We start from the raw sequence: 12,889 nt of genomic DNA on the forward strand, positions 1-12,889 counted from the left end.
TTTCTGTAAACAGAAGCAGAGAGTAGGAAGGAGTTGGGTCCTCTCACTCAGGGGTCCCAACCGTGAGAGAGTGAAATAAGCACGGTTCTTCTCGGCCCTCTGATGCAAAGCATTTGATGTAATTGACTGAGATACCCGTGAAGATCCAAAGGGGCAAATATTCAGAGCAGTAGCTCTGCAGTTTTGTACCAATGACCATAGCATTCAACCCATGGTTTCCTAAACAAGGAACCATTGATGTTGATATTGGAAGTGCATAGGAGTGAATGCAAAAGGAGCCAGAAAAGGGGGATAAAAAAAATCCCTGTTAATTCTTTTGCAATCTGAACTGCAGTAATGTATTGCTTGGACCCTCTCAGGAAGACCATTAAAAAAATGCCGGCCGACACTATAATCTGACTTTTCTTTGGGCTGTGAGCTCACACAGACTTATTAATTCTAAAAAAATTGGCCTTAGCTTAGGCTTGTTCCTAAACTAGTTCTTATAACTTAACCCGTATCTTTTAATCTATGTTCTTCCATAATTTTGTTACCTTACTCCATACTGCCCATCCTGCTTCCTCTGCATATGGCTGGTGACTCTCTCATGCTTAGGTTCCTTTTTTCTTCCTCTCTCTCCCCAGAAATCCCACCTATCTGCTCCTGCCTAGCTATTGGCCATTCAGCTTCTTATTACACCAATCACAGCTATACATGTACAACATAGTGTACAAATATTCCACACCATGACAGATCTTGTGGACTCTGAAGCCAGTTTCTGTTGGTACTGAGCCAGGTGTGTTCAGGGCTTGCCCTCCTGTGCAATCTGACCAGAACTCAGAGCCCTCCAGCTCTGTGGCCCTTTCTGCTGCTCAGTTCTGGCCCAGTGGGGAGGGGAGTCTGATGGCACTGCCTGAGTTAGGTAGCTCCACTGCTCCATGACCCACTGCAGCTTGGCTGCCCCTAGGCTTTTTGTTCCCTCACAATAGGAATGACCTAGTATTGATTGATCAATGGTTCCTTCATAGAGAAAAATTAAACCAGGTTATACATTACTCCCTTTGAAGAGACAATCCTGTGTCTTTAACATTCCTGGCTCCCCTAATGCTTATTTGTGAGCACAAGGACCTCCTATTTTCCCCTTATGAATTCCTCCTTCAACATTTAGCTCACGTTACTTTCCCCATTACATCATCTGCCTAAACAGTCAACAATTACAACCGCAGGTCCCTCACATATGTGTATCTCTCGGACTATCTTACACTATCTGCTCAGATTTCGTATTCCTCTTCTGAGAGGTCTTTAGGGCTCATTCTGTACAACATGCATAGTCCCAGATACATTCTAATTGGCGAAGGGAAGACCCGAGATGCCAAACCCCTTCCTTCCTTCCTTCCTTCCTTCCTTCCTTCCTTCCTTCCTTCCTTCCTTCTAAAAAAGGACCTATTTATTTATTTATTATTTAGTATACAGATTTTGCCTGCATACCAGAAGAGGGCATCAGATCTTATTACAGCCACCATGTGGTTGCTGGGAATTGAACTCAGGACCTCCGGAAGAGCAGTCAGTGCTCTTAACCTCTGAGCCATCTGTCCAGCCCCACCAAACCCATTTGTATACACAACAAAGAAAGAAGGATGAAACTTGCACTTGTTTTCCACTTGTATTTACCGAGTATCTGATACACAGTAGTCAAAAGGAGCAGCGTTGCTTCTCACTCTTTGACCAGCACCCGAGTCCCTTAGAAAAGAGTCCATTCTACCAGCCTGGCCTTCTCTGATTCTTTGGTTAGTCTCCAGGCACAGATTTTTCACGTAGTCTTTTAGATAAAACATAGTGGTTTAAGCCATGAAATAATCCAAATTTTATCTGTAACAGTAGAGGAGCGCACATTAGTTTCACCCTGGTGTGGCACAGGAGCATCCAGTGGAGCAGGACTCTTCCTTTTGGAGGGGCGGGAACAGTATGATACCTGAGAATGAAAGAGTCGACCATGTCTCTGGACTGATACACCAGTCCTTCCAGTACTGGTCTGTTATACCAAGTATATGTTAGCAGGCTATTCTGTTTGGATTAGCCTGTACCTAAAGAAAATGAAGAGTTTATGAGCACCCCCTGCCTCTGCCAAAAAAAAAGGAAGGAATTGAAGAGAAAGGGGTAGACAGCTTGGTCAGTAAAATGCTTGCCATGCAACCACGAGGACCAAAGATTGCTCCCCAGAATCATCCAGGTTACAGAAAAACAGAAAGCCAGACGTGGTGATGTGTGCTTCTACCCCAGTGCTGGGGAGGCAGGGCAGCAAGGTTCCTGGGCTCAGTGTTCAGTCAACCCAACAGCAAGCTCTAGCTCGGTGGACCTCAACCCTCCGAGGGCTATGATTCCTTATACAGTTCCTTGTGTTGTGGTGACACCCCCACCGTAAGTATAATTTTGTTGCTGTTATGAATAGTAATATAAACATCGGTGCTTTCTGATGCGCTTAGGCATCAGCTGTGAGAGGGCTGGGTCCACAGGCTGAGAACCACTGCTCTGGACCAATGACAGACCCTAGTTCAGAAATGTCAGGTGAACAGGCATAATGGCATGTGTTCAACCCCAGCACCCGCAAAGGCAGGCCGCTTTCTGAGTTCAAGGCCGGCCTGGTATACACCACATGGTGGGGGGCAAGAATAAAGTAAAAAGAGAAGCAATGGACAGACTTACTTAACTGCCAAACGTCCATTTGTAAGAAACGCCAGAGCAGTGGGATATGTGACACCACATATTTCGCCAATCAGTATACTTCTCCAAATACAGTCTTCCTTGCTTATGTTACCTGGAAAGTGAAAGCACAGTTGGTTTCCTTTCAAGATTTAAGAGAACACTAAAATGAAGCTGTCTCTCAAGGCACAGTTGGTTTGCTGTCTGCAACCACAGTTCAACAGTGGAAAGAACGTTAGGAATCCAGTCTGTCACTTCACAGGCTGAAATGGATCCTTGCTGTGGATAACCCTTTTGTATGCTGTGAATATGTTTTATTCCCTTTGGTTAATAAAATAGCTGATTTGGCCTACAGGAAGGCAAGACAGAGCCAGACGGGAAATCCAAGCAGAAGATTCAGGGAGAAGGGCGGAGTCAGATGCCAGCCAGCTGGAGAAGCATGAAGTATTACAGCTCAGGTAAAGCCACAAGACACGTGGCAAAACATTGATTACTAGAAATGGGTTAATTTAAGTTGTAAGAGCTAACTGGTAATAAGTCTGAGAAATAGAGCAAACAGTTTGTAATTAATATTAAGCCTCTGAGTGATTATTTTAAAAGCAGCTGTGGGACCGGGCGGGACAAAAAGCCTCTGTTTACACATCTTGCTTTAAAACTGTACTTATTATACTTTAAAATATGGAGAAATATCATTTATGTGTGCTTTTTTAAGAAGCAATGTTCCATAAGAATACTAAGCTATCACATCCGATACCTGAATTCTAGGTGGGTATATAAACGTATTGTTTACTATGTGTCAAGTAGACGCTAGGTACCAGGAATATAAGTGTCCCTAAGATAGACCTTTTGGTGAAGCATGGTGTTACATATCTTTAATCCTAGCTCTTGGGAGGCAGAGGCAGGCAGATAGAGTTTGAGGCCAGTCTGGACTCAGCCTTGTCTACAGAGTGAGTTCCAAGACAGCCAGGGTTACAGAGAAAAACCCTATCCTGAAAAACAGAAAGAGAGAGACAGACACATGGCTTCTAGTCAGTATATTAGGGAAGAAAGTCATTTAGACGAACATTAAAAAGAAATGCTAAGAGGGGCTGGAGAGAGACCAGTATTTGAGTGCACCTGCCATTCTCATAGAGGACCCGCATGGTGGTTCACAACCACTCCATTATGTACTGAAGAATTTACATTCACCTGACTGCAAAGGATCAGTTACAAAGAGCTTGAAGGTCACGATGGTAGACAAAAACGGAAGGGTAGCCAAGGATACATAGGTCTTCAGGGCTTCTTGCTGAACCTTGAAACTCTGTCTCAAAAGGATGTTTGCCAGTACTCCAAACGTTGCATTAGTAGTCCCAAAGTATAAAGTTCCAAAAATATAGGGGCTGGTAGGACCAAAGAAAAATACTAAGATTAACACAACGTTCTTGAAATGGATCTATTCTTTCTTCAGTAGTTAAAAACTATAGCATATTTACCCAGCATCAAATATTTCTTGTTATTTGTAGGCACATATTTCTATATAGTATGGCAGCCAGGCTCTAAAGCCATAGGATGACACCTGAGATGGTTACGTAGCCTTCCAGACAGGCTGTTGCTACCCTAACAAAAGGTCAGGATGTTGCTCTGCTCCTTTCTTTGTAATTTGGAGGATGCCTGAGAAGAGGTGCTAATTCAAGCCTACGTGACTGAGCTAGCATACAGAGCACGAAGATGTGACAGCAAGCACAGGTAGATGTGGACGTGACTAAAAGCCACTCACCTGGTTACCTAGGAAACAGAATGCTAATGATTTTACCCCTCAGTTTATGTTTTGATATATAAGGCTGTTTGGAAAATAAAGCGAGAGGAAAATTCTTCAGCATGTAAATTCAGGATTTCATGAGGGATCACGGAGAGTCCCTTCCAATAAAGCTATGTGAGTTGTGTCTTTATTCCCACGCCGGTCTAGAGAGATAATTTAGGGGTCTGGTCAACAGAAATAATTTAGGGTCTGGGCTAGCACTGGACCCTGACAGTTATTAAAATAATTGCCTCCAAGAAAAAAAAGTTTAAGAACATCTAGAAAAGAAAGCTATTTTCACTTGGCTAGCCTGTCTAGAAAAGAACGAGTTGTGAATTGGGCCAGATACATTTGAAATAATTTGTCTATGGTTTATGAAACTTCACTGAACAAAATCTGACAGATTTGGTTTAGCTTAATTCTGGCTCATACCCAAATCAATAAAGCTCTAAAATTTAACCGTTGTTTACATTATTCTTGAGGTACATGAATGTGCATCAGGGAGGGGTTACATGTGTGCAAGCATGAATATGCATCAGGGAGGGGGTGCATGTGTGTAAACATGAATGTGTGTCAGAGAAGGGTTCATGTGTGCAAACATAAATGTGTATCAGGGAGGGGCACACATGTGCAAACATGAATGTGTGTCAGGGAGGGGGTACATGTGTGCAAACATAAATGTGTGTCAGGGAGGGGCACACATGTGCAAACATGAATGTGTGTCAGGGAGGGGCACACATGTGCAAACATGAGTATGTGTCAGGGAGGTGTACACATGTGCAAACATGAATGTGTGTCAGGGAGGGAGGACATGTGTGCAAACATGAGTGTCAGGGGGGCGTACACATGTGCAAACATGAGTGTGTGTCAGGGGATGTACACATGTGTAAACATGAATGTGTGTCAGGGAGGGGTACACGTGTGCAAACATGAATGTGTGTCAGGGAGGGGCACACATGTACAAACATGAATGTGTGTCAGGGAGGGGGTACATGTGTGCAAACATAAATGTGTGTCGGGCACGGGGTGCATGGATGTAAACATGAATATGAGGTTGATACTGGGGACTGTCCATCCATGAATGTTCTTTACTAATTCAGGCATGCTCAAAGACTACTAGTTTTGCCTGCCAGCTTGCTCTGGAGATTGATTGTCTCTGTCTTCTAAGGCTGGAACTGCTGTATACCTTGAATTTCTATGGGTTTCTGGGGATTCAGACTGTAGTCCTCAAACAAAAAGAGCTTTGACCACTAAGTCACCTTCCCAGCCTTGCTAAACTGACTTGAATCATAACTGCTCATCAGTAAAAGGTAAGTACCCTTCAAACTGGTTTCATGCCAATTGCTTTTAACTTAAAAAAAAAATATCTGTACAACTAATATTTCAGCAATAAGTTTAGGTATTCTTTTTGTTTAAAAGAAGCAAAAGAATGGGCTTTGTTCCCAGAACCCACATCTGAGGGCTACAGTAGCCTCTAACTCTAGTTCCGGGGGATACAATGCCTCTTTCTAGCCCCCCTCCCCCATGTGCATGTGCTCACATATATTGCATAGTCACACGAACACACAAATAAAAATAATATAAAAAGAAGCAGAAGAAATTATCCAGTCTAACAAACCACTGTTTCAGTCCATTGATATTCCCGTCCAGTTCTTAAAGGTAAATAACTAAATAAAGCACCCTTCGTAACAGCTCAGTGCGCAGCTTTTTCCTTCTTCATGAACTGTTCGTCAGTTGTGTTTTCAGAACTTTTGGAACGCCAGTGCTGCCAGTGTTCCTAAATACATGAACATCCAGATGATTCTCTTTCAGACCACTGTTCAAGACAGCAACTCAGGCTGCCAGTGTTCCCAAATACATGAACATCCAGATGATTCTCTTTCAGACCACTGTTTAAGACAGCAACTCAGGCTGCCAGTGTTCCTAAATACATGAACATCCACACAATTCTCTTTTAGACCACTGTTCAAGACAGCAACTCAGGCTGCCAGTGTTCCTAAATACATGAACATCCAGACGATTCTCTTTCACACCACTGTTCAAGACAGCAACTCAGGCTGCCAGTGTTCCTAAATACATGAACATCCAGATGATTCTCTTTCAGACCACTGTTTAAGACAGCAACTCAGGCTGCCAGTGTTCCTAAATACATGAACATCCGGACGATTCTCTTTCACACCACTGTTCAAGACAGCAACTCAGGCTGCCAGTGTTCCTAAATATATGAACATCCAGACGATTCTCTTTCAGACCACTGTTTAAGACAGCAACTCAGGCTGCCAATGGAGAAAGTAATTGCAAGAGAAATAGTGAAAGACAATAGGAAAAACACTTTTGCAAAGTGTTACAGTGACTATTAGGAAAAAGTCCTAAAACGGGCGGCTCTGCCAGCGTTAACGAAATCCAGTTAAATCAGATCAAACCATTTTAAAATGCCCATCGTTTTATTAAATATGGTGCTCTTGGGTGGCTGTGCACATGGTGGGGAGACGGAGCACATACAAACCCGGAACAACTTGTTTCTCCTCTGGAAGCCCACTTAAACACCCTGTGGGAGTGGTCCTGGGGGAGGAGTCAGGACCTGGCATGCTGGGATTTGGAGTCCAGTCTAATGCAACTCCTGGGGGGGGTGGCCTGGGATGAATGCCAGGGGCTGGGGCTATGCTCCAGACTTAACAGTGACATTACCCATAAACAAATTTTGAAAAGACAAACAGAAGGAGCAAAAAGCAAGCAGTTTCTTAAACAAGCCTCAGAGGCCATGGTAATAGAAGGGACACGCAAGTGCTGGCTCGGTCATGCGTGTGTCTCTTACTGTTGACTGTAATCAAACTTCCTCCTTATGACTTCAGCAATCATTGGTCTTGTGAGTTTTGCATCTCCTAGAGAAGGAATCAGCCGACCATGTGTATAAAGTGCCATCTTGATATCCTAGAAAACATGAAGTTCCAGAGTCATAACAGCTCACCATGCTAACATGAAATAAAACTTTTTAGAAAGCCATATTCATGCTAAAAACATTTAAGAGTCTAGGAATGTTCTGGGTATTGTGGTATCTGCTTTTAGAATCACAACATTTTAAGGAAATGATCCAATCAATATTTACTGGGCTTTTATCTGTTAAGACAATGCTTTTTTTTGAGTTAAGCAAAAATTGGGAAAATGATTATTTCTGTGTTTACATATGTGGCAGTTTGAGTAAGAATGGTCCCCATAGGCTCATATATTTAAATGCTTCTTCATCACGGAATGGCAGTATATGAGGACTTAGAAAGATTAGGAGGTGTAGCCTCATTGGAAGAGGACGTTGAGGTTTCAAAAGCCCATGCTTTTGAACCCAGAGGTTTTCTCTCTCTCCCCTACCCCCAGCCTCCAGCTGCTGGTGGATCAGGCTGTAAGCTCTCAGCTGCAGGCCCACTAAATGCACTAACCCCTTGAAACCATAAGCCAGCCCTGGATTAAATGCTTTACTTTACAAGGGTTGCTGTGCTCATGGTCTCTTTGCAGCACTAGAACAATGACTAAGAAAACAGATTAGAAAACAGCTTCAGTCAGGCCACTGAGATGATCTTTTTCTTTCAGTATAGCTTCCTCTGTTCATTCCCAAAGACAGAAGGCCATACTTGTTTACCCTCTCCTAGCCGCAGAAAGAGTACTTGCTTGTCGACAGCAATCACCTGTCTTTTCTAATGAAAGGCGGAGCTCATTTTGTAGATTATTTTGGGGTAGGGGTGGGTAAGAGCAAGCCAGAGTGCTTTGGCAAATAGAGAAAGAGATGGCAGATGGGTACTGGTCTAGCCTGGCAGAGATAGTGCGTCTTGGTTCTCTCGGACTTGATCTTGTACATTGAGTTTCCTGCGGCTGAAGCAAGGCCTTTGTCAGAAACAGCTCTGGTACACCATGAAGCCTGGACTCAGGGATTGTAAAGTTTCTGTGTGCCATGTGATAAACAGATAGCCCAACATTGAGAGAACACAAGGGTTAGGCCAATTAACTGGTGAAAAACTAAAAAATAAATTTCAAAATGATCTTTTCTGAATGTCTGGCTATGGGTTGGACTTTTAGGTCTTCGTGGGAACATTTGTTAAATTCTTTGGTACTCTGACACTATGCAGCTTAAGACTTTTTAATTTCATCCTAACAAGGAAATATGAACACTTCTTGCAAATCCAAATTTCTGGTTGCAAAGGTTTACTTATTTCATCAGTGAGAGGTCTACAGTTTCAAACTTCAATGCTTTTTATTTTTTGTTTTACATTTTCTGGATTAGTCAATCACTACAGATTACATGTTAATATTTCTCAGTTAAGAGCATATATTAAACCTCAAATTAATGAAAAACCAATGGATCCAGACTCCAGGAAGTCAATACACACCAAGTATGGTTTCCTCGATCTTCATAAAGTGGTTTATAATAGATCAAAAGACCAGTTTCGCTGCCTCAAAACAGAATGGTATTCAAGTCAGTTCTTTTCCCTTAAACTATCTGAGGAAGATGGAGGGCACAAAATGCTTTACAAATTAAAACTTTTTAAAGGGACTGAACTGAAATCTTTTGCTCTCCCCTGCTATCCAAATGGAAGAGGAAATAGTACTTTCTAAGGGGGATTCTCTACCTAATCCATCTAGTGTACTATGAAGGCATATATCAATAACATGGCTATGAAAAAACATTACAGAATTTATTTTTCTGCTCTCATCCAATTCACTGAGCAGTCCTCCCCAGCACCGGTGGAAATTTTCCAGGCCCTTGAAACAGCTCTGGGGATAGGGGTACCCAGAATTATGGTTGCAGGACAGTAAATACTGAAATAATAAAAAGTGACGACAGCCAATATTTTTGGCACCTGGTGTTTGTAAGACTTTCACTACCCTCTCCTTGATTAAAGCAGACAATTAACTTTCCCAGACGTTTATACTTATTTTTGTGGTGTTGGGATAAAAACCGGGGCTTCAGGCATGGTAAGTGCGCCATCATAATTTCCGAAAGAAGGCTTTCAACAAGCGTTGACATGGAAGATTTTTGCCACAACCAACTTTTGATTTTTGAACTAAGGAAGTTCAAAGTCACCCAACCGACCACATCCCAGTAAGTGCATTTGTGTATGTGCATGGCTTGCAGCGTGTTTTACAGTGTGTTGTATTCTTACGTATATTTTCGAATTGACCTTCAGAATTTTACCCAGCATTCTCACATGATTTATCCAGTACTGGTGTAAATCAGGTTCCCAAGTAATCAAAAGAATTAATGTCTTTAAGAATCCATCACAACCTGTCCGTAAACCAGGACAAACAAAATCAATAAAGATAGAAATCTTAAACAGAACGAGAGCAGTAGTGGTCGGGCCGTGTGGGGCTAGGTGAGAAAGTACTCCTAATTAAAGACAAAGCTTGTAAAACGTCCTCGAGAAAAAAGAACAAGCTACATTGAACCTGGAGGAGACTTCAGGGTTACGTGGGTAGGAACTGGACACATGATCACGCCCTGCATAAAGTCGGGGCCGCTTCTCTCTAAGTGCTCAGATCCTTCCCGTGCACCATCTCCGAAGGGGCGACCCACACCGCCCCAGCTTCCCGCCTACCTGCGGCGCTTCTCCATCTCCCCTCTGCACCGCACCGGCAGCCCTCAATTCAGACCCAGCTTGCGGCTTCGACGCCGCCATCTTGGAGCGTCACGTGACCGTATGGAGGGCGTGGCCGGAGCGCCTGGGGTGGGACTTGCAGCTGACTGACAGTTCGCTCTCCTGGCGGAGCCGGCTCCCACCCAGCCAAAAGCCGCGCCCCCAGATGGGCGGAGATTGGGAGTGGCGTCCGGAAACTGCAACTGCTGATTGGCTCCGAGGAAGGCGCAGGCGCCCGAGGGCCCGCCTCCGGCCCGCCTGGCTCGTCCTTCGCCTGCAATTTGTCTGCTCGGCCGCCTCTCGGCCAACCTGGAGAGAACCTGAGGCGGTTCGGGCTCAGGCCTGTTGCTGCGCGGCTTCTTCTCCGGGCGGCTGGGGTAGTCGAGCGCTGGCAGCTCGCTCCCCCGGCCTGGTCGGTGTGTTAAGGCTGTGGCTTCTCGGGGTCCTCCCTAGAGCCTCCCGGCCGCCTCCCCAGCGCGGCCAGAGCAGCACGGACTAGCTTGCTGGTCCCCGTCTTCAGTCCCCCTCACAGTCCACCCTCCAGCCCCGCTCCCAAAGGGTCCAGTTAGAAATCCCCTCTCCCCCTCTTCCCCAGAAGAGCCCCGGTCGGCCAGACTTTCAGGGGTGGAGGGTGCTACGAGGAGGCCAGGCGCGCTTCCGCGCACGTGAAATGCCCAGCAGCGTCTCCCAGACCAGCAACCCCCGACCCTCCAGTCTCCATGTCTTAGACAAGCCAAATTTGAGAGTTATATAATTTCTAGTGCTGCTGTTTCTCTTGCCCGAGGAAACACTTCATCGCGTGGAGGGTGCAGGACATTTCGGTGCTCTTCTGTATAAGATCGGGGTGTGGGCAGGGGTGGCCAGCGGTGGCAGAGAAATGTCTTTTCTGCAAAAGGAAGGTGGGTAGATTGGAGAGAGAGAGAGACTGAGAAAAGGGTGGATGTGGAAGCCAAACAGCTGCACTCCCATTTAGGCTATCGCGGACTATTTGCATAGTGTGTGATCGTATGCCTAATACTACTACAGCGTTTCTGAAAACACCTTTGGGGTAAGGTTTGGTTTCTCCTCTCCAGCAGCCTCAGTGTTTTTCTTTGCCGGCTAGGGAGCTGTTTGGATGCAAAGAGATGGCAGGATGTGAATGACTCCAGTGTGAAGAAGTCGCCTTCGCCAAATCATCCTGCATCAAGTGCCCATTGAATAGCGCTGTCACTTTAATGTCTCCACGCCAAGGGATTGCTTTCCTCCTTTTTCCATCCCCTCGGTGAATACACGGGAGGACCGGAATCAGAGGGGCATTAAGGATCAAGCACTGGGGGCTTGGAGAGCACAGAAGAAAAATATCCAAGTGACAAGCTGGATCCTGTTTTACTGAGGGGGTGAGATCCGGAACCATTAAACAGAAGGGGGCCTTTGCATCTCTGTTCTGCCCCAGAAAACTGTTCAAACTCACACACCCTTTAAAAGACTAGTTCTTAAAAGTATTTTTGAAGGAGCGAGTTTAAACATTTTCCTTAGAATTGATGCTCTTTATTACCAACCATTTCGATCATGTATAAAGACAACGATCCTAAAATTGGTTTGTGCCTTAAATGAGTTAGTCATTGAACATCCAAAAGTATTGCTGCCGGAAGAGAGAAGTTTTAATAACATTTTCTATGCATATAATAACTTTCTCAACTTTTAAAACAAGAACACATATTTTACAAATATTGAAAAACTTTTTTTCCCCTCTGAACGCCGTGGGCAGTGTAAAGTGTTTGGTTGTGGAAAGATGCATCGTTATTTTCTTTATTTGAAATAGAGAAGACACAGCCTGGCTATCAAGGTTGAAGCGGGAAGTGGTTTGCAACAGTTAACCTGGCTCCACCTCACTTCAGCTGGATCAAGCAGAGACTTGCAAAGAGATCTCGAGTCCAGTGTCAGTGGAGAGACCCAAGAATGCCAGTCAAGAAGAAAGGTGGGCTATCAGGTTCATTTGAGTTTTCCTTTTCCTGGCTATGGTGTTTGTAATTTATATTGCGTTCTATTGGAGAGCAAAAATTTGCCTGGTTTTGAGTAAATACTCTTTGCAATACTATCTACTCAGTAGTACTTTTCCAGTAATATTTTGATATAGTAAAATTAGGTGACATTGTAGACATGTGAATTAATAAACCAGGCAGTTGGTGTCACCATTTACAGTCAGAATAGACTCAGTGCTATAGATGTGGGGTTTTCCTTAGCTTGTTAGAGCTCAGCTTAAATAATACTTAAAAAAGAAACTGGTTCAATGGAGATCTTCCCATAAGCTTAATATTTATTGAATGATTATGTAGTTGTAACAGATAGCAAGGTGATTGTGTTTATCCTGAGAAAAATTATAGCTTTAGTATTTACAGTTAAAATAGACTTTATATTTGAGTTTATTACACTGTAAGCCTTCACTATTGTGGTAATTCACAACTATATAATGATTTATTCCTCATTATTCAGTAACATGGTTGGGAAGTTCCCTCAAATAAGGCATGCTCTTGCTTTTTTCTTCCTTTCAATAACCGTTGTCACTTTGATCAAAATCCAGTGGGAACATCATTTATTATAGATCAGAGACCTTAAGGGTTCAGTTTAGCCTAGATCTATCTGAGATGAACTTTATTCCATAGGACCCTAGTGAAATCAGGCCTTTCTGTTTTTTAAAAATGACATTAGTAATAAACTTTGTGAAGAGTTTTGAATCAAAATTAAGAATACCCTTGAAATGTGCTGTTCTGTTATGTTGATTGCTACAATATTGAACCTGAGGCCACCCTAAGACATTTTTTTCATATAAAAT

General features: G+C 43.7%; 1 protein-coding gene across 2 annotated transcripts; it reads right to left on the minus strand.

Annotated features, from left to right (window-relative positions):
* Positions 1–1,629: 1,629 nt before the first annotated feature.
* On the minus strand, positions 1,630–10,172 carry Tmem126b (transmembrane protein 126B). Of its 2 annotated transcripts, none has more exons than XM_038313675.2 (5): positions 10,039–10,172; positions 7,272–7,387; positions 3,868–4,058; positions 2,683–2,794; positions 1,630–1,848 (listed from the first exon to the last, which is right to left on the minus strand). In XM_038313675.2, the coding sequence occupies exons 1-5, from the start codon at positions 10,117–10,119 to the stop codon at positions 1,845–1,847; spliced, it is 504 nt and encodes a 167-aa protein (XP_038169603.1). In that variant the 5' UTR covers positions 10,120–10,172; the 3' UTR covers positions 1,630–1,844. The 2 variants fall into 2 exon arrangements, with proteins under 2 accessions (XP_038169603.1, XP_038169602.1); XM_038313674.2 differs by having other exon boundaries at positions 1,630–1,951.
* Between the last annotated feature and the right edge of the window lie 2,717 nt (positions 10,173–12,889).

This window comes from Arvicola amphibius, chromosome 12, assembly GCF_903992535.2.
Source record: "Arvicola amphibius chromosome 12, mArvAmp1.2, whole genome shotgun sequence".
NCBI classification, from domain to species: domain Eukaryota; kingdom Metazoa; phylum Chordata; class Mammalia; order Rodentia; family Cricetidae; genus Arvicola; species Arvicola amphibius.

Excerpts from the sequence above, each read along its gene's own strand:
- Tmem126b (XM_038313674.2), bottom strand. The coding sequence starts at position 10,119 with ATGGCGGCGTCGAAGCCGCAAGCTGGGTCTGAATTGAGGGCTGCCGGT. Across the intron at positions 2,795-3,867 it reads AACTGATCCTTTGCAGTCAG|GTAACATAAGCAAGGAAGAC; the intron begins GTGAATGTAAAT and ends TTCACTTTCCAG. Across the intron at positions 1,952-2,682 it reads AATGGACGTTTGGCAGTTAA|GTATCATACTGTTCCCGCCC; the intron begins GTAAGTCTGTCC and ends TTTCATTCTCAG.